General features: G+C 38.3%; 1 protein-coding gene across 1 annotated transcript; it reads left to right on the top strand.

The window, feature by feature from the left end:
- On the top strand, positions 1–26576 carry LOC127410930 (filamin-A-interacting protein 1). Its single transcript, XM_051646189.1, has 6 exons — positions 1–94; positions 18658–18916; positions 19278–19454; positions 21386–21564; positions 22268–24938; positions 25472–26576. The coding sequence occupies exons 2-6, from the start codon at positions 18665–18667 to the stop codon at positions 25673–25675; spliced, it is 3483 nt and encodes a 1160-aa protein (XP_051502149.1). The 5' UTR covers positions 1–94; positions 18658–18664; the 3' UTR covers positions 25676–26576.
- Positions 26577–27773: the final 1197 nt, after the last annotated feature.

Below are 27773 nucleotides of genomic sequence, written 5' to 3'. Positions count from 1 at the left end.
CTTGAAGGGGTGCTACTTAGAAGAATTCTGGAGACTCTAACCAGGAGCATATCTCCATTTAGGGAGAATCTGTGAGACTTAGGGACCTTTGAGGGTAAGTGTGTCTAAAGCACATTATTTTAAGATGAAGTATACCTTCACTTACAGTGAGATCAGTTCTTCCTCTTTGGCACTTGGGTAGTTAACATGATATGTCATGCATTGCCTTGAAGTGTGAAATGCTTTACTCAGTCTAAAATACAGGCAGTTTTTATGACCTCATATTAATTGAAAGTTTACATGAAGATATTTTTCATTTGAAAAATTCTGCAAAAGCAAAATAGCTAAAAGGTGATTAAATGATGAAACAATGAACAATTACATCATCTTAAATATATACTTTCTCTTATATATATTTGTGTATTTTCATACTAAATTGTTTTAGATCTTCAAATGAGATATAACATAGAACAAAGGCAACCTGAGTAAACACAAAATACAGTTTTCAAATATATATATATTTTATTGAAGCAAAAAAGTTATTCAACACCTATATCACCCATGTGAAAAACTTAACTGCCCCTCAAATTAATAGCTGGTTGTGCCACCTTTAGCAGCAACAACTGCAACCAAAGATCAACTGGAGATCAGTCTTTCACAACGCTGTGTGTGGAATTTTGGCCCACTCTTCTATGCAGAACTGCTTTAGTTCAGCCACATTGGAGGGTTTTCGAGCATGAACTGCCCGTTTAAGTGCCTTCCACAGCATCTCAATCGGGTTCAAGTCAGGACTTTGACTAGGCCACTTCAAAACTTTAATTTAGCTTCTTTTGAGCCTTTCAGAGGTGGAATTACTCCTATGCTTTGGATCACTGTCTTTTCTGCATAATCCAGTTGCGTTTGACCTTCAACTCACGGACTGATGACCGGATGTTCTCCTTTAGGATTTTCTGGTAGAGAGCGGAATTCATGTTTCTCAATTATTGCAAGTTGCACTGGCCCTGAAGCAGCAAAGCATCCCCCACACCATCGCACTACCACCACCATGCTTGACCATAGGTATGATGTTCTTTTTGTGGAATTCTGTGTTTGATTTACGCCAGATGTAATGGGACCCCTGTCTTCCAAACAGTTCCACTTTAGACTCCACAGAACATTCTTCCAAATGTTTGAGAATCATCAAGGTGTGTTTTGGCATAATTCAGATGAGCCTTATTGCTCTTCTGAATTAGGAGTGTTTTTCACCTTGCCACTCTTCCATGGATGGAATTTTTGCCCAGTGTCTTTCTGATATTGGAGTCATGAACAGTGACCTTTATTCATGCGAGAGAGGCCTGCAGTTCCTTGGATGTTGTCCTTGGTTTTTTTTGACTTCCTGGATGAGTCATCGCTGTGCTTTTGGGAGGAATTTTGGAAGATAGGCCACTTCTGGGAAGGTTCACTACTTTGCCAATTTTTCTCCATTTGGAGATAATGGCTCTCACTGTGGTTCTTTGGTGTCCCAGAGCCTTTGAAATAGCTTTGTAACCCTTCCCAGACTGATGTATTTCAATCACCTTTTTCCTCATCATTTCTGGAATTTCTGTCAGCCTTGGCAATAGTGTGTTCATGCTGTTGAAAAAGTTCTATGTAGGTGTTGATTTGATTGAACAGGGCTGGCAGTAATCAGGCCTGGGTGTGTCTAGTCCAGCTGAACCCCATTACGAAAGCAGTTTCATAGATTTGGGGATTTAGTAACTAAGGGTGCAAACACTTTTTCATACTGGCCCAGTTGGTATTGAATAACTGTTTTGCTTCAATAAATAACATTATCATTTAAAAACTGTATTGTGTGTTTACTCAGATTTCCTTTGTTTTATGTTAGATTTTGTTTGAATTTTTGAAACAATTTATTATGAGATATACACAAAAACAGAAGAAATCAGGAAATACTTTTTCACAGCACTGTTTTCTAAGGGTAAAATTGGACTGACCTAGTAAACTAAAGTTAAATTATCAAAAGGCCTTTATCCATAAAGTTGTGCAATCTTGTTCTGTGGGATTGCACCAATTCCTGGCACCACTTTTTTATTATTTTTTATGATATACTATATAATGTCACATGAGAGTGACAAATAAACTATACTTTGTGGTGTGTACTTTCACATTTCTGGCAACTGTAATATTAAATAAATTATAAACACAATGTCATGATGAATCATTAAATGGAATTTACAAAAAAACATTTTATGGTTGAAATGCATTTCATGACATGATGAATCGCAAAATGGAATTTTCAAAAATCATTTTGTGTACGAAATGCATTTAGTGGTCCAGACAATGCCTTTCATGGACAAAATAGATATCTCATTCACAAAATAAGCATTCTGTCAATGAAATTCATTTTGTGACATGCTGGGTGCATTTTGTCCACAAAAGTTGTTTTCTTATATCCACAAAATAAAAAGTATGTTACATCCACGAAACGGAAGCAACTTGTTTTTTTGGTTTAGAATTTTGTGCATGAAATAAAGTGCTGACTTTACATTTTCGCAGACAAAATGCAACAGGCTTTTGTCTTTCTGTGCACAAAACGTTTGTAAGTGTAATTGTATTTCATCATGAAAAACTGAATTTCGTGTCATGTAGGCAAATTTAATTTAATTAGGCATTTTACGCTTGTTGCCCCATAAGTAAAAAAATTCAATGTGATGAAGGTTACATACCATGCACTATATAGATTTATTCCTGCTGAAATTATAATATTAGGAGTAAACCATAAAGAATATCCGAAACTTGGATTCTGTTGGTTGTATTTGGAAACATGTTTTCCAAATTGATCACAAATGCCTTTTCATGCCAAAAACCTAGAACTGCAGCCATGTGCTGGACTGTGCTAGATGCAGATATTGCTGTTTAGTAAAAAGTGTTGTCGCTTGTTAAGTCAATGTATTGCATTACTGAACTCTACTAGTCTTCTCAATATGATATCATTGCTCTGTTTGGGTTGTATGCAATGTTCCCACTAATTTTGTCCTTGCTGAGTAAAACCTTTCTCTACAGGACAGACCTTACATCCAGCTGAGCAGAAACATCCCTTATAGCAGACATGCAGTGTGTGAATTATCGGGGGTCTAGGGGGAAAGAACTAGAGAACCCCCGGAAAGCTATTTTGCGAATAACCTAATTGGAGTCTTAGTCTATGCAGATCTGAGCAGATCCGCTCCTGTTCGCTGTATGCGCTTATTCCCTGTATCTGCCTCGGCACGCGCTTAAAGCACCATAACTCCACGCTTCTAACCCTTGCAAAACCGCAACCCTATCGACGAACAAAAAGGGAGACCCCCTGAATATCAAGGTGTAATTCGCAGTCTGCAGACCTGTATAGCATTCATACTAAAAGTGGTTACATCATACACTTGTTACTTTAAGGTGCTATTTCTATTTGATTTGACCCATAAAAACTAATTTTATTTGTGTAACTTAGTGATATTAAATACTAGTTTTGAATACAAGCAGTTAATTCAGAAGTTACTAAATGAAGCACAATTTTTAGGTTACCTGAGAAAACTTTTTTACAGTGCAGTGTTCACTGTGCCATTCTTTACCAAGAAATTCTATTAAAAAAACATTTTTTTTTAATTTAATCTCGCAGAACAGTTCATTTCTTTATTAGGCTTATAATATAACATAATATAATATGAAAACAAATAGACAAAAAAAATTTACACAGATCTGTTAAATATTTTTTTAGAAATATGTTTTGTGAATGAATATATTCCTTCATTTTTTGAACATATGAATTCTTTTATAGTCATCTAGAGTGGTGTGACTATTTATTGCTGTTATAACAGGTTTGAATGATCAATGGAGGAACCATTTGCTTCCTTTTTTAGAAACTTACACAGAAGTTTGAAAAGGAAGCTTGGTACATTTATTTGTATTGAGGTTTTTGTGACGTAGGTACTTGGTAAACTTCAGTAACTGGATTGCTGAGATTCTGGAGGGTTTTAGAATGTTTGTCACTGGACATGTTCAGAGATGCTTGGTCCATTGACTTAGTGCGCACTGTATTTTTTTCACAGCCTCATACAGGTGTCAATTACAGCTCCTATTAATACTACGGCTTCTACTTGAACTTCAAACTTAAACTCCACCACCTTTGGAATGGCCTTTTAAAGTGCTATCCAATGATGTCACGTAACCAGAGAGGCCTACATCTCTTGGTTTTGGTTTACAGATGGTGTTCTCTTTTCTGCTTCCTCAGGAGTTCAATTAAGCTGAGTTACAGTAGTATAACAGGTTAGAGGCATATCTGTGAATATCAGTTACATTGGTGACTTATTAGCTAATCATTTTGAATTCTTAAATAATTGTATTTATTTATTTATTTTTTACTCAAATTGTATTTGGCTCATTCTTGGTGCCATTTATTTCCCCATGACTTACTTTCAAATAACAGGAAAAATATGGTGAACTTTTACTGAAAGTCACATTATTTTATATATTTAAATGCTTGTTTAATGCCAAAAGAATGTTAAAATAAAACATGAATCTTTTTTAAATGTTTGTATTTCATGAGAATATCAGCCAATTGTCATGTTCCCAATTGTTACTATTATTTTTTAATGGGTTAAATAGAAAAGAAATCTACCTATTAAAATGTTACTATGTAGTCCCCCCAACCCCTTACATTTTCTGATAAACATTTCTACTCTGCTATGATGTTGCCCTCTTTAAAGGGGTCATGACATGAGGAGTCAAATTTTCCTTGATCTTTTGACATTTAAGAAGTAATTGTACTATAAAAACATTCTCCTTACAGCGAAAAGAGGATTTGTTGAAACCAAGCTGGCAAAATGACTCGTTCTCTACTTCCTCCACATTGTGATGTCACACTGCGGTAGACATTGGCACCTCCACAACAACAAATCAGCGGCTACTTTACCTCATCACTTCTGTAGCCCCGCCCAGTAGTGGTGAGCAGAGAGATGGCAAGGAGACAGCAGGTCAGTCAAGAGCAGAGAGCCAATCAGAAAAGTGGGCGTTTACTGTCAAGTCTTAAAGGAGAAGCAGCACCAAAACTGATCGTTTCTGACAGATGGTCAGAATGAGGTTGGAAAATGATCATGTTTTACAAATATATGACATTTTTTTTAAGATTCAGCAATTGAAAATTCCATATTGATTGACCACTAACCTGAATTTCGTATGGGTTATGGTGGTCCCTCAATGCCTATGTTGGTTAGAGTCCTGGTACTTTCTGAAATGGGAATATATTATTTGTGAATTTTGAACAGTGTCTTTTTGAAATGAAATGAGATATGTAAGCCATTAACATAGGAAATGCATGTGAAAGTTTTAAAACTGAGGTCTGACTTTAAACTTTTGAAATTTATGTGAATGATATGTGCAGTGACTTTAAAATCAAAGTTTGGAAAGGTTAAATTCAGGTGCATGAGAGTGCCTCTCCAAACACTATTGTGCATACTTTGCCTGCAGGTAGAGTATTTTTCAGTAGTAAGCCGCATACTACCAGCTGAAACGATAACCAGTACGATAACTGCCCTGGCTGAACATGAGTTATAGATGTCCGATATAAACAGAAGCAGATGACAGTGTACAGTAAGATGAAATGGAAAATATCATTTTCACTCACACAGTAATAGAAACTGATCATAAAATTTGACCAAAGTGAATCATATAAAGTACTTGTCATGATGTGTTAGCAATTTATGTTTATCATTAAGGGGTTTGTCTCTGATTACATTACAGTTAACAGACAAGTGAATTGTTATATTGCCTCTTAATGCAGTTGCAGTTGATAGACTTTGATCTTCTTACCTCTTTTTAAACACGTGTCCATTAATCCAGTACAGTCTCCTTCAAAAGTTGCAATATTTTTCCTTGTCTTTTCAAGGAGTGGGTAAAAACAGAGATTTTCAGATGCAACTAAACTGAGCAGTATGGGACTAAAAATGTCTTTGATTAGCCAGAGGATGGTAAATTTGCAGATTTTACTTACCAGTGCAGAAGTTCAGCACCGAGATCCTTTCACTGCATGTTGAGAGGAAAAGTTTGGCTGACTTGTTCCTTGTAAGGCCGGATTCACATATACGCCGCCCATATTAACAGATTATAACGTTCACATTGGGAGCGGGAGCCACGAGGTGAAGCATCCCAGAGAGCTTATAATTTTGCCGTTGAGCCCATTTATGCCATGCGACTCGAAATTATATAAAAGACGCAAAAGCAAATGAAAAGCATTTAAACTGAACCTACAATACACTACAATTTATAGGTCTGCATACAAACAAACACAAAATAACTAAATAAAGAAAAGAATAAATAAACTGCAGGACTTTTGCCTGTTTACAACATTAACCAATCATGACCAAGTACGCTGATGAACGTAAACAAGTGCACGTGACTGTCCGCCGTTGTCGTTGAAGTAACAATTTACCTAATTCGGATTTGCAAGGCCACAACACTGGACAACACCCGACTGACTGTGGAGGTTGAGAATTATGAAGTGCTGTTCAACCCTCAGCATTTATTATACTGTACAAGGATTTATAAGCAAGGAAAATGTAACCAAATGTAATGGTTGTTTTAGGGTTTACCGTATTACATCTTCATGGGAATAAAGTTATAAAATTGGACATAAATTACAAAGAAAATGCTAGTAAGCTATTTTAATACAATGAAATCCTGTTAACATGCATGTTGTTTACATCTTGTAGCTATGCTTTTGAAACAGTGAGTATTTTAACATTTACGAATTGGCCCCCATTCACTTCCATTGTAAAAGCCTCACTAGTAACCCAGATTTGTGCTTTTTTTAAAGAAAAGGAGGGACGAGTTGAAATAAATTTTTGCGGTAATCAACATTATGCCACAAATGCTGTCGATTAAGCTTAATTTGAATAGAAACTGAATATTCCTTCAAGATTGGATGTGGAGTCTTTTTCTATGGATTTAATTTTTGTGTCTCTTTAAAGTCTTTATCCCACCTGGAAGCCCAACTTCTCTATATGATGATTGGTCGAGCTCTCAACTGGGCTGGTCCACATAACAAATGGCCAGTCATTGAAACGGTGATGTACGTGATTGACAGCATTTCAAATTAAAACATAATTGCTGTCATTCAGTAGTTGCAGAGTAATTGGCAGTGCAGAAGTTGGTCGCAATTTATTTGACAGTTAATTTAGTGATTATAAATCTTCTCTTTTGCCATTGGCATACAGTATGTATATGTTGTAAATAAAACTGTAAATATAAGGTTCTGTATTTGGTATTTTATTTTTGTTCACTAATTAATATTTATTTATTTATTTATATTTTTTAGTTGGCAACATAGCTGCTTTTGGGGGCAAAATGGCAGACACTGCTAATGTTGTTGACTTAATTTTGGAGAAATTATTTGATATTCTTACCTATTCGCAGAGCAAAAAACTAGGAAAGCAGCCTAACTAGACCAACAAAACCCTCATCTAAAAAACTGAGAATAATTAAATAAATATAATAGTATTAAAAATGAAAAAGATGTGAGTAAACTTTTTTTGACTGACATACACTATATTGCCAAAAGTATTTGCTCATCTGCCTTTAGACGCATATGAACTTAAGTGACATCCCATTCTTAATCCATAGGGTTTAATATGACATCGGCCCACCCTTTGCAGCTATAACAGCTTCAACTCTTCTGGGAAGGCTTTCCACAAGGTTTAGGAGTGTGTTTATGGGAATTTTTGACCATTCTTCCAGAAGCGCATTTGTGAGGTCAGACACTGATGTTGGACGAGAAGGCCTAGCTCGCAGTCTTCGCTCTAATTCATCCCAAAGGTGCTCTATCGGGTTGAGGTCAGGACTCTGTGCAGGCCAGTCAAGTTCTTCCACACCAAACTCGCTCATCCATGTCTTTATGGACCTTGCTTTGTGCACTGGTGCACAGTCATGTTGGAACAGGAAGGGGCCATCCCCAAACTGTTCCCACAAAGTTGGGAGCATGGAATTGTCCAAAATCTCTTGGTATGCTGAAGCATTCAGAGTTCCTTTCACTGGAACTAAGAGGCCAAGCCCAGCTCCTGAAAAACAACCCCACACCATAATCCCCCCTCCACCAAACTTCACAGTTGGCACAATGCAGTCAGACAAGTACCGTTCTCCTGGCAACCGCCAAACCCAGACTCGTCCATCAGATTGCCAGATGGAGAAGCGTGATTCGTCACTCCAGAGAACGCGTCTCCACTACTCTAGAGTCCAGTGGTGGCGTGCTTTACACCACTGCATCCAACGCTTTGCATTGCACTTGGTGATGTATGGCTTGGATGCAGCTGCTCGGCCATGGAAACCCATTCCATGAAGCTCTCTACGCACTGTTCTTGAGCTAATCTGAAGGCCACATGAACTTTGGAGGTCTGTAGCGATTGACTCTGCAGAAAGTTGGCGACCTCTGCGCACTATGCGCCTCAGCATCTGCTGACCCCGCTCTGTCATTTTACGTGGCCTACCACTTCGTGGCTGAGTTGCTGTCATTCCCAATCGCTTCCACTTTGTTATAATACCACTGACAGTTGACTGTGGAATATTTAGTAGCGCGGAAATTTCACGACTGGACTTGTTGCACAGGTGGCATCCTATTACAGTACCACGCTGGAATTCACTGAGCTCCTGAGAGCAGCCCATTCTCTCACAAATGTTTGTAGAAGCAGTCTGCATGCCTAGGTGCTTCATTTTATACACCTGTGGCCATGGAAGTGATTGGAACACCTGAATTCAATTATTTGGATGGGTGAGCGAATACTTTTGGCAATATAGTGTATGTGTTCCCCTCTTTTGAAAAGCACCAGCCGCCACAGGAGGTAGAGTATACCATGCACGTGTGCAGACACCAGTCTTGCCAGAGCCACAATTGCAAATGGCATGATTCTCTCAGCCCTTATTTAGACACATTGGGCCCATCATGTGATAGGACCACTAAAACCTTTCATTTCTTTAGTGGCAGCACAGGAATGTGGACTTTGGACAGCTGCTGGTACCAGCTGGTTATCTCCAAGAGCTGAACTTAGAGACCAGATTAGGTCCCCATAGCACTGCCAGCTCAGAAAAATCAGGGTACTTTTGATGAACAAGTGTCACTTTAGAATATTAAGAGTTAGAGTTAAAACTGCTTTAATTGCCTTTCTCCTGAATAACATGACATTTGTTCATGTCAAAGTGGACAGAGCTGTAATTGGCAGTAGAGCTAAGCTCAAACACTCATTGAAATGCCATAAATCATAGGAATGAGCATTGATTTTAATTTTTGCCAAGTAATCGCCCTGCATGTGCGAAAACACCCAACGCAGTTACTACAAATGGCCAAAGCAACTGTCAGACATGCTTTAAGAATAACTCTTTACTATGCGTGCTGACATCTCTCAAAGGCATGACATCAAAGTATTAGTTCATCTATTTACGTGCTGCTCAGCACATTCTCTGAGGATCTCAGGAGGTGTGGCTGGAGACTCTAATGATGTGACTGACAGCTGGAACTGATTATTGGTCTGGCTCTTAAAGTGATAGTTCAGCCAAAAAGGAAAATAATGACATCATTCACACACCCTTTTATTGTTCCAAATCTGTATGACTTTCTCTGTTCCAGGGAACACAAAAGGAGATGCTAGGCAGAATAATAACCTCAGACACCATTCACTTTCATTGTAAATAAAACAATATTAATTGATCAAACTAATTAAAGATGGCAACAGGTTTTATCATATCACATTTATAAATGAATGAAGGGCACGATTTATCTTCCTCATCTTTTCTATCTACTCACCTGTGTTAAAACAGATCCATCCTCCGCTCCTTCATTGCCTGTTGCTCAGTCTTGTTTTAGGATGCTTCTATTTTGCCTTTTTTTTTTTTTTTTTTGGACAGAAGCAAATGACGTTGTGTCATTTGAATATTCATTTTGATTGCTCCGTTTACTAATGAGAAGAGCTTTTATGCTGTCGGCCACCTCTGGCATTCATGCAGTGATTAAAACTAGGGATGTGCACAAATAGTCGACATTCGGTTAACCGTTCGACGCACCACTATTCGAATACCAAAATTTCACCTGGAAAATGCAGGGAATTGTACCTGGAGATGAACCAATACTTGTGTTTGCTGCCTCACGGAAATGTGAACTTGCCCGGGCACAGCAGATGTACAGGCAGTGAACATTTGATTATTTTTGTTTGCCTTTAATGTGAGATATTATCATTTGAAGGTCTATGTATTGGGCTATTAAGGCTCATAGCTCACTGTGCACTTTATTTGCTGAACCCTTTGCACAGCATTAAAAAGTAATTGTAAATGCATCTTTTTGTGATATATGCTGTGTCAGATATGGCTTCTGTACCACCTTTACAGAGTGAAGATTGCTTAAACTCAGGTTAATGTAGCTTGAGTTTTGCCAGAAATGCTGCACAGACTTTTCAAGTTAAAATGTTTAATACAAGTACTCAGAAAAGAAGTACACTAAACAAATATAATGTGGCTATCAGACAGGAACATCTCTTGTATTGGTTATTGGTGAAGTTGGTTTTTGGAATGCATTTCAAGTGTTTTGCTTGCCAAAACTTAGCAGAACCAACCACTTAAAAGATCCATATTCTTTGCCAAAAAAAAAAAAAAAAAAAAAAGCAGATGAAAGATTGCTTCTTTTCAGTTTAGGCCTTCCATTACAAAAAAGATGAAATTCTGACAAACTTGCCACCAGTTTGCTGCAAACTTGCTGCAAACATCACACTCATTATTTTCACATGCAGATGAGCTTGCTATTTGCTGCAAATGTTTGCCAGAAGTTTGTAGCTCTTCATCGATAGTTGTGAACCTGCAGCAAACCTTTGGCAACAGTGAAGAGTTTGCTGCAAAGCTAATTTGCATGTGAAAACGAGTGGCAAATTTGCAGGAAGTTTGTAGCAAGTTTGCCAGAACTTTTTGTAAGGGTTTAGAGATGGTGAGCCTTTGTTAATGAAACACAGGCCCAGTGTGAAAAACAAACTGTTGTTTGCACATAAGCATGAAATCTGGCTTTAAACCAACATTCTGTGAATACATTTTCCTAGAAATAATAACCATAAACATAGGTTTAATTAACCATTGCAGGTCCACCCATGTTGTCATAACCTTGGAAGTTGGTCCAGCTATTTAATACAGCAGCTTTGTATAAACACCACAGATAGTCCTAACCCTGTCTAGCATGTTCTCTTTGGATAATGCACATAAATAGATCCAAAGAAGCATTTTTGTTCAGCATTTCTTGTCATTATGACTTTAATCCACATAATTTATTTGGCTTTCTGCAGTTTTTGACCAGAGCATCTCTGCATGCCAGATGACACTGCACTGAGGAGCAAATTCACTAAACAGCTGCATCACTTTTGCACACAGCCACCTACAATCTAGTTTAACCAGCCGCAATCTGCGCTGAAATAGCACTGTGTCTTGAGTATTTAAATTGATTATTTTTAGTGCAATTTTTTTCAGAACACACGAAAAGCAGGCAGTAAATTGGATCTTATTAAAAAGAGACTTGTGTACATTTTCTAGTGGCAGCTATCATGGTAGCAGTAATTCATCAAATGATGGGGGAAAAAAGCACTTTAGGTAATACAAACAGCCAATTCTGGTCCCTGCATCACACTGTGATAGTCTGTAAAATCAGGAATTGTGCCATGTAAATTGCGTTCAGCACAGATTTTGTGGGTGCATTTGCACTTTTACTTGATTTGCATAATTTATTTTGTGAATTGGGTGCTAAAAGTGCACAGACTGCATATTTTATTCCAAGTGATTCCCCCGAAAGTTATTGTTTTTTTACATGCATGGGGGAAACCAGTCAAAGAAAACAATGCTTAAGAATTTCAGACACGAGTTTCCGGGGACGCCATGCGAGAAGCAGACGTGTGAGACACGAGGTCTGCGAACTTTGCTAGTTTTTTGTATTATTTTCATATTATAATCTGGTGAGATTTGATACACCTAGTTACATACTTGCTCTTTGAGGTAAACATGGCAAAGAAGTCAAAATCCTCAGACTCTGGAGACATTAAAAGACACTTACATGTTCAAGCTGAGGCCTCTGACGGGACTGCGAGATGGGGACTCGATTTGGATGGCACATCGGTAGATGATATTCAGCATCAACTGTCCAACATGTCGGTGATGTTGACGAAGGTTGCTGCTGACTTGGAGGATCTCGCTGTAATAAGTCGATCAATTACAGCGATGGAAACAAAATTCTCTGAGTTGTTTACAAGAGTGACAGAAGTTGAAAAACGAATCGATTATCTTGAGTCATCGGAAAGGGAATTATCCGCTAATCCGCCCACATCCAAAACAGATTTGGAATATTTTGAAAATATGAGCCGAAGGAATAACATACGAATTGTTGGAATTCCTGAGCATGAAGAGGGCAGAGATATGGTGAAATTCCTAGACGAGCTCTTCCCGAGTCTGCTCGACATAATAGGCCACAAGCTGGAAATCGAGCGAGCTCACAGAGTCCCTGCTCAGAGATCATCCGATAAAGATCTCGTGTAGCGCCAGGCGAGGAGCAAAGGGAAGCTTTCTTGGAAGAACCATAACATTTTCTTGTTACCGGACTTTGCGAATTCGACAAGAAAGAAACGCGATCGGTTCAAGGAATGTAAGAAACTCTTACATCAGAAAAAGATCTCATTTGCTCTGATGTTTCTGGCCAAACTGAGAATAGAAACGAAGAATGGTCGCAAAGTATTTACATGTCCAAAACAGGCACTTTCCTTTATAAATACATTGGAGCAAGCCATTTGATGTTTCTTAAATTGGTGGACTGACTCGTGGTTCAGTGACTCTATTATCTGAGGAAGCTGGGTGCCATTTTTTTTTCTTTTTGCACTGGCTCCGCCTAGCAGCTGGAGTTTGTTTTGTGGCACGGCTCCAAGAAACTTTTGCATTGACAGAAGATCTTTTTTACACTGAAGTTTCCAGCCGGATCAGAATGGACACTTTGGATGACCGCAAAATATCTACATGCTCACATAAAGTTGACGGGCTGAGTAAGTTATGGTGTATTTTTTAGAGTTAGTTTAGCTCTTGATCATCCGAGGAACCGGGATGTCAGTTTTGTTTTTCGTGCTGTCTCTGCCTAGCGGCTGGAGCTTGTTCTGTTGAATATCACTCCTTTGGAACAGTTGTGGATAAATCTGTTTGTTCTTTGTGCTTATTCCTCCTGCTGGCTGGAGTATGTTTTGTTGTGTATTTTTACGGGACATTGGAATGATTATGTCATCCGCTGAACTCATAACAGCTGGCTCACTGAACAATTGCTTGTCTGTCCGAGGAAACTGAACGGCTTTATATCAGCTGGAGTTTATTTTGTGGAGGAACACACCTTCGAGACGGTTCTGTGAATGAGTTTACATGTTTTTCTGTTATTCTGCCTGTTGGCTGGGGTCTGTTTTACAAAGTATTTTCTGTTATGTAATTTTGCCTTACAAAATTTGTATAGAAGCACCGGACTTGAGCAATACGATGGCAAAGTTGTCGCGGGGGCTCTCGTAGGTGTACATGGACTCTTTGAGTTTTAAGGAATTGACGCCGGTTGGCGCTGTCGTGCCCGGGGTTAATGCGCACGTTTTTCTTTTCTCTGTTTGTTTTGTTCGGGGGGAAGTTCAGGGTTTGATTGTTGCATTAATGGGGAATGTGGTCTGTATAATCTTGTTTTTGACACACAATTTATTTATTTTTATTATATCAATATGTCAAAATATCAAAAGTTAATATGAATAAGTTGTCTCTCTCCACATGGAATGTGAATGGGTTGGGGCACCCTATAAAAAAAGGAAGGTTATTTCTTTTCTTAAGCGTAAGAAATATGATATAGTGTTTCTTCAAGGAACACATCTTTCCCCGCAGGAAGCTGAAAAATTTGGGAAGATATGGGGTGGACATGTTTTCTTTAGTGTTGGCTCAAGTAAGAGCAGGGGAGTCATTATATTGATTAATAAACATCTACAATTCAAATTTCTCAAACAGATTAAAGATAAATTAGGAAGTCGTTATTGTTTTAGCTGAAATTCAGGGGCAAAGGTTGATTTTGGCTAATATTTACACACCTAACGCTGATGATCAGGGCTTTTTTATAGATCTTGAAGGGATGTTGCAAGCCGCTGGCACCCCTTATGATATAATATTGGGAGGAGACTTTAATCTCTTGATGGACTCAGTCCTTGATCACAGTGAAGCAAAAGTGTGTAAGCCCCTTAGAGCAACACTGACGCTTCACAGGATGTGTAAAAATCTTGGTCTTGCGGATATTTGGCGACTTTTAAATCCATCTGGTAGGGACTATACATTTTTTTCATCAGTCCATAAGATTTATTCTAGAATAGATTTATTTTTGATATCTAAGTCCCTCGTTTCATCTGTTGCGGATTGCTCAATTGGAAACATTTTAGTCTCGGATCACGCCCTGGTGAGTTTGGAGATGTTGCCACATACGGAGAAAAATAAATCATATAGTTGGCGCTTTAATGTATCCCTTTTGCAAAATCCTGATTTCCAACAAATGTTAAAGACCAAAATCAATGTTTATATGGAGACCAACTGGTCCTCAGTATCCTCTGTGGGCATGGCTTGGGAGGCACTTAAGGCAGTTCTTAGGGGTCAGATCATACAGTATGCCTCATTCATCAAAAAATCCAAAGCACGAGAACTTGTGGAGTTGGAAGAGAATATTAAAAGTGCAGAGGCAGAGCTGAAGCGCAGAATGTCGTCTGATGGCCTCAGAGAATTGACTAGACTGAAATACAGATATAATGCTATTTTGTCGCAGAAAGTGGAGTTTTGGTTATTCAGGGCAAGACAGTCATACTTTGAGTCAGGGGACAAAGCAGGGAAGCTTTTGGCTAGATATATAAAGCAGAGAGAGTCTTTTCTACTATTCCCTCAGTGAAATCTGCTGGTGGTGAAATATTTACCTCAGCCACTGATATTAATAATGCTTTTAAAGAATTCTATATTGATCTATAGTTCTACGTCTTCGTCTACTGATGAAGATATTAGAAAATTTGTGGAACCATTAAAACTTCCTAAACTGACGACTGAGCAAATAAATTGTCTTGATTCTGAGATAACCTTGGAGGAACTTGACGAGGTAAGTAAGGCCTTACCTACAGCTCCGGGGCCAGATGGTTTTGCTGCTGAATTTTTTATATCTTATGCCACAGAACTGGCTCCACTTTTGTTAGAAGTTTATACAGTATCATTAAAGAACAGAAAGCTTCCTCCAACCATGACACAAGCCCGGATCAGTCTGATTCTTAAAAAGGACAAAGATCCATGTGTGTGTAAAAGTTACCGACCAATTTCTCTGATCCAGCTAGATGTACAAATTTTGTTCAAAATTTTGGCTAATCATTTAAGTAAGGTTATGACATCTCTTATACATAGAGATGTATCAAATGATCAGTCTCCGGTCGCTGTAGCGAATGATCAGTCTCCGGTCGCTGCCATTTCACTTGACACCAAAAAGGCATTTGATATGACAGAATGGGATTATCTTTTTAAGATTTTAGAAATGTATGGGTTCGGGAATACATTCATTGGTTGGATTAAGTTACTTTATAGACAACCTGTTGCAGCGGTACAAACAAATGGACTAATTTCAGATTATTTTACTCTGGATAGGGGCACTCGGCAGGGTTGCCCTCTTTCCCCATTATTGTTCTGTCTTGCCCTGGAACCATTAGCAGCTGCGATAAGAAAGGAGGATGATTTTCCAGGGGTGGAGGCGGGAGGTATGGCGCATAAGCTTCTGCTTTACGCAGATGATATTTTATTATTCATCTCCGACCCCACTAGATCTATGCCTGCCCTCCACAGAATTATTAATTCCTTTTCCAAGTTCTCAGGATACAAAGTAAATTGGTCTAATTCCGAAGCTTTGGCTCTGACAGCATACTGCCCAGTAACGGCCTTCCAGCCAGGCGCCTTTCAGTGGCCCAAACAGGGCATTAAGTATTTGGGTATTTTATTCCCAGCAAATTTGTCTGATTTAGTTAGTTAATTTTGACCCTTTAATAAAAAGTTTTTCGAGCGATGTGGACAGATGGGCTTCATTACATTTAACGATGATTGGGAAGATTAATGTTATTAAAATGAATTGTATTCCAAAATTCAACTACTTGCTACAGTCTCTCCCTGTAGATTTCCCCCTCTCTTATTTTAAGCAAATAAAACCTATTTGATAGCATAGCAAAGTCCTTCATTTGGAATGGTAAACATCCCAGACTACATTCCAACAAATTACATAGGCCGATTGACAAAGGTGGGTTAGGCTTACCCAAGATTTTGTTTTATTATTACGCGTTCGGTCTCAGGCATTTGGCTCATTGGTCGCTTCCACCTGAAAGAGCCCCTCCCTGGTTTTCTATTGAACAGGAAGTCCTTGCCCCTATTTCACCATGGCAAAGTCTTTCTATTAAACTAACCGGAGAAGTTAAGTCACACCCCGTTATTTCACATTTGCACATGATTTGGACAAATGTGGCCAGAGTATTTAATTTGGACATTTATTTAAATGTTGCCTCAAGCATATGGCTGAACCCAAAATTATGTATCAATAAGTCCCCTTTCTGTTGGTCAGAGTGGATTGTGAGAGGGGTTGTTACACTCGGCGACCTGTATGAGAGTGGAGTATTGAGATCTTTTGAGAATCTGGGTCATCATTTTGGGATTCCCAGATCTCAGTTTTATAGGTATTTACAGCTGCGCCACATGCTCTGTACTATTTTTGGGAGTAGCACACACGGTAGATGCTTTGGGAGAGGTGATTACTGCTTTTGGAAAAGGTCATCAGGCATCAGTGTATTACTCCCTGCTGGTTCGGAGTCTGGGGGATGGAGCTTTAGCTTCTATCAAGAGATTATGGGAAAAAGATTTGAATATGGTATTGGAGGAAGAATTGTGGACTAGGATTCTAAAAAATGTCAAGTCTGCATCTAGAGATGCAAGGGTTCACCTTATGCAATTTAAGATTCTACATAGATTTTACTGGACCCCCTCTAGATTATATAGGCTTGGTCTTAAAGACACAACCAACAGCTGGCATTGTCAATCAGAAGTTGGAGACACAACTCATGCCTTTTGGGGGTGTGTTAAGATTCAAGATTTTTGGATGAAGGTGCAGAGCTATTTGTTTGATGTTTTGGGCGCTCAAGTTTTGCTTTGGGGTTAGTAATAGAGGGGGTTAAGTATTGATTCTGTTTGTATATGTTCTTGCTTGTATGTGTTAATATAGGAATAAATAAAAAATGTTAATAGAAAAAAATTAAAAAATAAAAATAATAATTTCAGAGACGTTGTGAAACATGTTAATTAAATGAGCAAATAACTCATTAAACGTGCAAATACAGAGCAAAGAATAAAGCAGTCTTAATCAGAATTTTAAATTGTTTCACTGAACTAACATGATCTGTTTTCATTTAGTTTACCTGAAATGGGGCAGTGGTGGCTCAACAGTTAAGGCTTTGGGTTACTGACCAAAAGGTCAGAGGTTCAAGCCCCAGCACCACCAAGATGCCACTGTTGGGCCCTTGACCATATCTGCTCCAGGGGCACCATATCATGGCTGTCACCTGTGCTCTGACCCCCAGCTTGGCCAGGATATGTAGAAAAAAAAAAGAAAATTTTTACTGTATATATGCAAATGTATAAAGTGTGACAAAATAAAGGCTTCTTCTTCTAAATGCCTTATCTAGTAACAGTTTTGCCTTTGTTTCTGTTTAGCCTAAACTTACACATCTAGCAGCATCTTTGGTGTGCTTATCTATCAGTTATGGCATCATTTAGTTTGCCATAAGTTTGAATCTGTGGTTGAATCAGTGAGCTCATGTATTTAACTTTTCTCTCAGTGTTAGCTCTGCAGGGTTAGCAGGCTAATCGGTAAATATGCTAACTGAACACAACCCTTACAAAAATGAAGAGTTCTAGCAAACTTGCCGCAAATTTGCCACTCATTGTTTTCACATGTAAATGAGCTTTGCAGCCAACACTTCATTGTCGCCAAAGGTTTGCTGCAGGTTCACCACTACCGGTGAAGGTCTACAAACTTCTGGCAAATAATTGCGGTGAATCGCAAGCTAGTTTTTATATGAAATAACGAGTGGGAAATGTGTGGCAAGTTTCTACTAGCAACTCTAGATTTTTTGTAAGGGAAAAAGAAAAGGAAATAATTTGACCAATTGTTGCTTGGTTATATCATGTGATATGTAATATCTAATTTCAAAGACCCTAACTGAATATTGCAATATTGTGGAATTTTTTAACAATTAAACCCAGCTAACTTTATATGTCACTGCATGTCAGTGTCAGACATACAGATGTTCCATGGAGTCTTGTGCATGTACATAATAATTTTTAGAATGGATTTTTAATGAGAGTCTGTGACAAGGGTAAAGTAGTAAAATCTATACATAAAAGGAAATCGACAAATACTAAAAATGAGTCGGTTTTAATGAGACCTTCATATAATGAAAAGCAAAAAAGTTGAAATGTGTTTCTTTCAATAAAAATCAACCCCTAGGACATGAAGGTTGTTTGAAGAAACACCGAAATACAGGATCAACCACAGAAATTTGACAAACTATATGATTTTTTTCTTCTTCTTCCTTTCTATCACAGGAGGAGAATGAGGTCCACAGGCAATACAGTAGATAGCCCAGCTAATGAAGATCTCGTCATCACACAAACTTCACATGACATCAAAGAGGAAGAAGAGGGGGAAATACTAGATAGGGTTAAACAAACAAATGATGAAGAAAAGATTGGGCCAAATAATGATGATAAAGCAACACAGAATGATGACCAAATGTTTGGGCTGATAGATCTGTCCAAAAATGACCTTCTGAAACTGCTTGGGATCATGGAAGGAGAGATTCAGGTTGAAAGTTTTGGAAAGCCTGAAAATCTGATGAAAATGGCTTTAGAAGTATAATGTTTGTTTTATTGTCATGTGTCATGTTCCAAAAACTCAATAGTTTTCAGTGTTCCACTTCGAAGTAGTTTAGAGTCGGCCTGTCCTGCCTGTTGTTAGTGTGTCTGGTGCCATCTGGTGCATATCCAAAATAATAAAACTTGGTTTTTATGTTTGAGATGTATTACCACACCAAATTGATCAGGATAGAATTATATGATTATAATTATAAACCAATTGCCTAGATAGCATTTCTTCTGTATAAAATAATCTTTAATTTGAAGGTTAGTTGCACTTATCAGTAATGATTGTTATGCTTTTGACTCAGGCACAAGAAGATGTGATCCATTTGCTGAGGTCTGCACTGTTGAGTCGACCGGTGGAGCTAGAGTCTCGTTATGGCTCAGCAAGGCCCACAAGACCCCTGCAGGCCCTGCTGGGAGACGGCATGCTCAACAAGAACCACACACACCACGACAATGTGTATGAGAAGCCTATGGCAGAGGTATCAAACCAAGTGGCATTTGCAAACAAATGATACTTGAGCTTTTCTCAAAACTAACTTCACCTTTCCAAGTGCCATTTTTGCTATGACATTTAACCATTAGGTGTCTAGGTGATTTTTAGTAAATGTATCAGTTTTTCTTAAGTTCACACAGGAAATCACTGGTTCATCACATTAAATTTGGATATGTTCCACAACAAGAAATTGTCCAAATATTGTTTTCAATTTGAACAGTATCTTTTAGGGTGTGTTCACACTTGGCAGGTTTGGTTCGATTAAAATGAACTCTGGTGCGATTGCTCTGTTAGTGCGGTTCATTTGAACAAGTGTGAACGCTGTCATCCGAACCTTGGTGCGCACCAAACAAGCGGACTGAGACCGCCTGAATAGTGGGTCTCGGTCCGTTTCCAAACGAACTCTGGTGCGGTTCGATTGATACGATTTATATGAACGCAACATGGACCAAAGACGTCTAAACGGACCAAAAACAGGAAGTAATTTGCCTAATACTGACCTCAAGCATACTTGGTTCTTCTCATCATAGGAGCTATGTTGCCCATTACAGTTTGGTACAGGCGTCGGAACCGCCATCAGCTATCCTTGCAGCATATCTTCGTTTGTGTGTGCAACGGAGGAATTCCTGGCGCTGTTTTGACTCCTTTGCACATTTTATTAGCTCTTCGTTTGGTCTCAGCTGGTAAAAATACTACTATATATACATATATAAATATAACGAGCGCATTTCGCCCAGCAGCCAGCATTGTTTTGGATGATCGGCAAGTTCCGTAAAAAAAATATACTTCATAAAAGCTGTCCAATCAGGTTGTGAATTTTCCCTAATGCCTTTAGTTTTGTATCGTTAGGTTCGGTGTTAAAAATGCCAGTGTGAACGCTAAGCGAACCAGGACTAAATGTATCATTTTCTTTTTTGGTCTGGACCAAGAGGACCAAAAGAACCGAACTACAAGTGTGAACACACCCTTAATATTTAAAACCTATGTGATAGGGACCAGAGCGGTCACGAAGAGAAGCACACATGGAAGCAGGAATGGCATTCCAAAAAGGTGTTTATTTTGTTCATGAGGTGAAAATGTGCAAATAGTGTTAAGAGCAAATAAAAACAAGGTCATTTAAAAGCAGTCTAAAAACTAGAACTGTTGGGTACTAAAGCAGTACCAAATTGCCTCCCTCAACAATGGAGGGCAGAGTCCTCCCCATTGAAGCAGCACAAACAACCTTGTTTCTCCATGTGCTCCAAACACAATCAATTCATCAGCCACCTTGTATAGCACCTCTAGTGGAGGCAGGCCTATACACAATTTTACCGCCTCTGCAAATTGGAACATACCATTTATTTTAAATAAAATGAACTCTCACCTCCCCATTCGTTAACACAAAACAAATAAAAAAATAAAAAAATAAAAAAATATATAGTAATCACTCAAATAAAGAACGAGAGTTAAAATAAGAGTTAAAAAGTTAATCAAATGCAATACATAGGACTGATAAACAATATTTGCACATTAAAACACATTAAAGACCTAAAATGAAAAAACCCCAATAAAAACTTCAAAATGGTGAGTTAAAAAAAAAAAAAAAAAAGTCCTTTAAACACAGTAGATTTCTGTGATGTGAGACTGCTCCACAGGCTCACCATCACAACCTAACAAATGTCTTATTGTGGAATGTTTTGCTGGAAAAGTGTGCTTGTGCTATATTTCTTTAAAATAAATGACATTTGATTTAATAATTCTTTATCTAATATAATGACATTCAAATATTTTTAAAGGCGGAATAAGTGTCAAAATACTTTGGGTCCAATGTAGGCATAAATTCAAAAAATTAGTGTGTGTGTATATGCATTTAAAAAAGTGTAGGTCCTTTCCTCTGTCAAATTTGCAATTGTGTTGTGTATTATCTTTGTGTCTCAGCTGGACAGATTACAGGATAAACACAGGGAGTCATACTGCCGCATGCTGGAACAACTGCTGCTGGCAGAGAAAAGCCACCGACGCACCGTCCATGAGCTAGACACTGAGAAACGTAAACACGTGGACTATATGAACAAGAGTGATGATTTCACCAACCTACTGGAGCAGGAACGAGAGAGGTGAGGGAGGAGGGTTATGGCGGGCAAGAAAACAGGCCATTCAAATACAGTTCCATGTAATGTACAATAAATAATTAAATAAGATTTTATATTATATAAAGAAAATACAAGTGTTGCTTGTCCATGCAAAACTTACCACTATGATGCTACGGTGTTGTCAGTGGTTGCCAGGGCATTGTTATGCAGTGACTAAGGCATTCTGAGTGGTTTTTATTGCTATGCAGTCACTAGGGTGTTATGGGTGGTTGCTTACTGGCCCAAGTCAAAAGAGCCCACCCCAAGTGTCTATAATATTCTGGTCTCTAAATATGGTCCCACCTTCAAGTCTAGGGGAATTTTTCACCTATTTTATCATTTGCCAGACAAATATTGTATGTCTGAGGTTTAAAAATAAAGGAATAGTACACCTCTCCTCAACAAGCCAAATGATTTGAGGTAGCATTCATGTCAATAGAACAAATGGTACACCATACTGTTTTCCAATTCTTACCACAGCAAGCACCACTAATAAAAAAATTATGTATTTCACACCAATAAAATATCTTATTCTCTTGCTCATTTGGGTTTGAGAGGCACGTTAAAAAAAGACAATAAAACTTTATACAATGCAAATCTACTGATTGACAGTGACTGACAGAAATATGTTTTTGTTGAGAGTATAAGATACACAATTCAGTCATGTTTGTTCTTTCTTCTTCAATAGGTTAAAGATATTGCTAAAACAAGAGAAAGCATACCAAATGCGAAAGGAAAAAGAATTTACTAAGTGCATGCAAAGAACCTCTGGAGAGCTGGTTAAGTTGAAGTCATTTGCAACGATGATGGTTGATGAGCGAGAACTCCACTTAGAAAAGATTGACAAACTGAGCAACAAAATACAGGATCTTCTTCAAAAACTCCAGGAAAAAGAGCAGAAACTCAGTGAGTCAGAGAGAAAAGCAAAGGAGGACAGCCAGAAGATCCTGGATCTTGAGGTTGAGTTGGAGGTAAGAACTTCCAGGTTTGCAAAAGAGCAAGAAGTGATGGCTGCAAAACTGTCCAGTCAGGAATCTCAACATAAACAGCTGTCCCAGAAACAGATGGAATTGTCATGCAGACTCCAGGAGTTAAAGGAGATAAATGAAGTTCTTCAGAAATCAGCAGAGGAGCTCCAGGAGTTGAGAGACAAGATTAGTAAGGGCGAGTGTGGCAACTCAAACCTGATGGCAGAACTTGAGACTTTACGCAAGAGAATTCTGGAAATGGAAGGCAAGGACGAAGAGATCACCAAAACTGAGAACAAGTGCAATGAGTTGAAGAAGAAACTTCATGCTGAGGAGACTCACAATAAGGAGCTGAGGCTGGAGGTGGAAAAACTGCAACAGAAAATGACACAATTGGAAAAACAAGATATGACCTTCAATATGGGCAGGACAGAATATGCCCAGTTGCAGGCAGCTTTGGAGAAAGAAAAAAGCCTGTCAAAAGACTTGACTGATGAACTAGTGATGGTTAAAATCCGTATGAAAGAGCTCGAGTCACCTGAGCTGAAACTGGAAAAGGATGAACTGGATTTAAAAGAGGATCTTATGAAACTCAAATCAGTCACTGTAATAATGGTTAATGAGCACAATAACATGGCAGACAGAATTAGGTCAGAGGAAAAGAAGAAAGAGGAACTGAACAAACTGTATAAGGCAGAGCAGGAGAAAGTTATGGAGGTTACTGAGAGGCTGATAGAGGAGAGCAGGAAACGTCTGAAACAAAAATCAGAGATGGAGTTGAAGATATCTGCCCTTGTCAAGGAGAAAGATGAGATGAAAGGAAAGTTTACCAAAGCAGAAGAGAAGTATAACGATCTGAGCACCATGGTTGGCATGATAGAGCACAGTACTAATGGAATGAAAGAAGCATATGCACAAGATGAAAATAAAGTTAAGGAGCTGACTTTGGAGGTTGAATGGTTGAAGAACCGCCTCCAACAGTTTGAAGTTCTTGAGGGTGACCTGATCAAATCAGAGGACAAGTTTGAGCAAGAAAGGGCTAATTTTCTCTCACAGCAAGTGAAGGAAATAAGAGGTCAAATTGCGTTAAATAAGGCAATAGAGCAAGGTCAGGAGGCTGAACTACGAAATCGCTTCTTGATGGAGGAGGCTAAATCTAGAGACCTTCAAGCAGATGTGCAAGCCCTGAAGGAGAAAATTCATGAACTCATGAACAAAGAAGACAAGCTTTCCCAGCTACAGGTGGATCACACCATGCTTCAACAAAGGTTCCTGGAAGAGGAGGACAAGAAAAAGAGCATAAGCAATGAAGTTCTAAACCTCACCAAAGAACTTGAGGTCACCAAGCGATACAGCCGCACCCTGCGGCCATGCACCAACAGAACCCGAATGATGGATGTTCCAATGACATCAACTGGAGTACAGACTGATTTGATTGAAAACAGGACAGCTGACAATGACACTACTGCTGCATTCATCAAGAAATCTGTTCAAGAGGAGAATCGTATCATGAGTAGTCTTCATCAGAGGAGTTTAAAGAAGTCAGCACAGAGACAGACAGTGCAAGAACTCTATCCGCCAGTCATTGACTTGACTGTAAAGAAGTCCTGGATTCCCTGGATGAAGAAGAAAGACAACAGTGCTTCTGAGATGTCTTTGGATTCCAGTGGGGAAGCCACACCTCCTGTTAACATGTCCCAAAAACATGGCCAGCCATTGCACAATCAAAGTATCTCAGATATTCAGACCACTGAAACAAACTTACAGATCAGCAGTTCCTCTTCTGAGGGCTTGATTAAAAAGAGAGATTCTGCCACACTCTCACAAGACATTCAGAAGCCTCAGCTAACCATCATGCCTGCAAATGAAAGAACCAAAGAGCCAAAGAAACCAGAAAGAGCTAGATCCCCTATGACCATTGCATCTATCTCAAGACTAAAATGTCCAGAGATCATGAGGTCTCCTTCTTTGGACAGATCTTTATCACCTGTATCCATTGCATTCAATGGCATGTCTGCATTGTCTCCAGACAGCTCCCCAGAGCCTGTGGACATGATAACAGGCAGAGCTGTCTTCAAGGTGACTCCTGAGAAACGAATGGTCCCCACGCCAATCAAGAAATGCAACTCACCTGCTAATATCATCACCACAGAAGACAATAAGATTCACATTCACTTAGGCTCAAAGTTCAAGAAGCCCACTGAAAATCATGGCTCAGTCATCATGCCCCAATGTACTCCTGCATCATCTGAGAGTAAGGAAGTTTGTACTGGAACTGTGCTACGCTCACCACACAGTGTTACTGCTACCAAATTAACAGGCAGCAAAGTGACGAACAGCATCACCATCATGAAGGTCACTAAAGCACCAGCCAGACCTACACTCTCAGTGGTGAGTGTCTCATTTAAACCATGTAGGAATATGATAAAATAACAAGCCAAAAGAGGCCATATGTTACAGTGATTTTATCATGGTTAATAGAATCTTCAGGATCTAAAATATAATCTTTAAAGGGTGTTGTTAAACATGATAGGTGAAAAACGTGTTGTGCACTACTGTGGCGGTAACAAAACTCAGTACTCAAAGAGGTGATAGACTTACCTTCAAATGTCTATGCCATTAAACTGGATTTGTTATTATTCATGTAGATAACTAAAAACAAGATCTATGAATAAGATACAGATTGCTCTGCAAGATTCTCTTCAAACTTTTTCTCTATAAATGAAATTTGTTGACCTAAAAGAAAAAACTGGCCCCTTGTGCCAATGTCTTAGATTTGTGCATGTATTGTATTGTACGCATTATATTCTGAAAAATCTTCAAAGTCAGTGAAGGAAAATGATTCAACACATCTTCTTACTGTATGTGTGTGGTAATGATACATTCATCTTAACTTTGTTTCTTTTCTCTCTGTTACCCAACAGCCCGTTCTGGATATCCCATCGGTGAGATCAGGGATCACTCGAATTCCCATGTCTCGAGGCATGAAAACTGGAAAAGCAGTGCTGGGAGCTCTTGGCACCACAGATGTTAAAATGGAAACAAATGCAGAGACCCAGGGCATGCACATTGAGCTGAAAAAGTCAACTCTCAGCAATGGAGCTTTTCAGGGTGGAGGAAAGGGATGAAAGGACCGAGCAAATAACACCAAGTTTACATTTAAGTCTCCTGCCAAAGAAAATAAATTATCTTTGATTGCCAGTTTCTGCAAATGTAATGTAATGTGCAGATGAAGATTTTGCTTGCCTTCCAGACAGTGGAGGAAACATGCCAAAGTTGTTGCCTTTACAGCAGGAACATGTCAGTTAGTGGCAACCAAGAGGTTAGGGCTGGTTATCATGAGCAGTTAGCCCCTAGATGGTGTGACTACATGATTATGCTGGCAAAAAGCCTGCTTCTTCATTGACAGCTATTCAAGTGTAGCTGTGTAGTCTTTTTTTTTTTTTTTTTGCAAGCAACAAATCAGTCCATTTTTTAAAAGGGCTCTTAAAAGCGTGACGCAGACTTATATTTCTCACTGTCTGCTGCATTTAACGTCACAAGATTGTTACTACCTGCGAAGGGCTAGGGACTATGGACTATCCTTGTGATGCCATCAGCCAATCAACGTTGTTGGAACTTAATTTTCCTGCAGGTCCAAAGTGATTACTCACATGGAATTTACGGCTCTGGTGATTGGATCAATAATAAAAATCTGCATATTTTAAAACTGCATACCAACAATTTACAACACTTCTTTTCTCAAATTAAAAAGTAAATTTACAACACATACTGTACCTTTTAAATTAGTATTGTAATAGTGTAGATTATGATTTTTAACTGTGTATAATTTTAGCATTATACCTCTAGAATGTAGATATCAGACATCAGACCAAGCATGTCTGTGTGAAATTCTGTTGTGAATTGATAAGTCTCACTGATAAGTTTTGTATGTTCTTATATGTTTTTAAACCTGATTACTGATGCTAAGCATGACTTGTAATGAAATACATTTTTAATATTGTTTTTAATACAGTAAATGTGAAAGGTTCTACTTACCATATTTGTCATATTTTTTTAGGCAACATACACAAACTGATATGAAACACTTTCACTAAGAAAAAAATACATTCTTGAAAGCAGCTAATAAGCTTTGATGTGCACATTTAAACACAAGTACTGCTGTAAAACACTACACACACAAGCACACAAAAACTAACATTTCATGAAAGAGAATGAATTATTTATAATATAAATTATTATATAATTAAATTATAAAAATGCTGTATAAAAATCATATCATTAAATCAAATTATTAAAAATGCTGCGTTACAAATGGAAAGCAGAAGAGAAAATTTTTTCAGAATTTATTCAGAATATGCAGATTACCTTACATTTATTCATTTAGCAGACGCTTTTATCCAAAGCGACTTACAAAATAAAGGATACAACATAATCTTAAAGAGACAGTAACACGAAAAGTGCAGTATTACAATTGCAAGTTCCAATAGTATTAAAAAAGTACAAGCCACGACTGAGATTAGAGTGCAAAAATAATTTTTATTTTTTGTTAATTATTATTTATTTATTTATTTATTTATTTATTTTATTAAGAGTGTAGGGTTACGTGTTCCTGATAAGAAATATTTATTTAAATACTATAATTATTTAAATGTTCTCAATTTGCCCACCATTGGTAGGTGTGTTCAAAGGTTTTGGACCCTGGGCAGAGGTGGAAAGTAACAAATTACTACTACTCTCGTTACAGTACTTGAGTACATTTTTCACATTTTTCTACTTTTTAAAGTATAAATAAATAATAGTACTTTTACTTGAGTTGATTAAAAATGAAGTATTCAACAACTGTGATTTTCTGCATATTTCATTTTATTCTGGAAACAAGCCGCTCATTCAGGTACGAGGGAACCGTCTGAACACTTTTACTTGTTTTTAAGGTAGGCAATGTTTTAACTGTGTCAAACATTAACACAATGTAATTAGACATATATGTGAGGATATCTTGTTCACTTGCTACTTTATGTCTAAAACAAACTTTTAAATACCTTAGAAATATACAAGGCGTTGCCCTTGTGGCTGCTACTGGCAGGCTTTTCCCTGCCTCTCTAGGGCTGGGGAGGGGGATTAGGGGAGGGAAAAACAAAACAAAAAAGAGGAGAGGGAAAGGGCAAGGCGGATTGACAGTGAGAGAGAGAGAGGAGAGAGAGAAAAAAAACTTGCTTGCTGGTT

Source organism: Myxocyprinus asiaticus, chromosome 20 (assembly GCF_019703515.2).
Source record: "Myxocyprinus asiaticus isolate MX2 ecotype Aquarium Trade chromosome 20, UBuf_Myxa_2, whole genome shotgun sequence".
NCBI classification, from domain to species: domain Eukaryota; kingdom Metazoa; phylum Chordata; class Actinopteri; order Cypriniformes; family Catostomidae; genus Myxocyprinus; species Myxocyprinus asiaticus.
Note: the sequence above shows the minus strand (reverse complement) of the source record. Positions and strands in the feature narration are given on the sequence as shown.

Excerpts from the sequence above, each read along its gene's own strand:
- LOC127410930 (XM_051646189.1), top strand. The coding sequence starts at position 18,665 with ATGAGGTCCACAGGCAATACAGTAGATAGCCCAGCTAATGAAGATCTC. Across the intron at positions 19,455-21,385 it reads ATGAGAAGCCTATGGCAGAG|CTGGACAGATTACAGGATAA; the intron begins GTATCAAACCAA and ends TTTGTGTCTCAG. Across the intron at positions 21,565-22,267 it reads CTGGAGCAGGAACGAGAGAG|GTTAAAGATATTGCTAAAAC; the intron begins GTGAGGGAGGAG and ends CTTCTTCAATAG.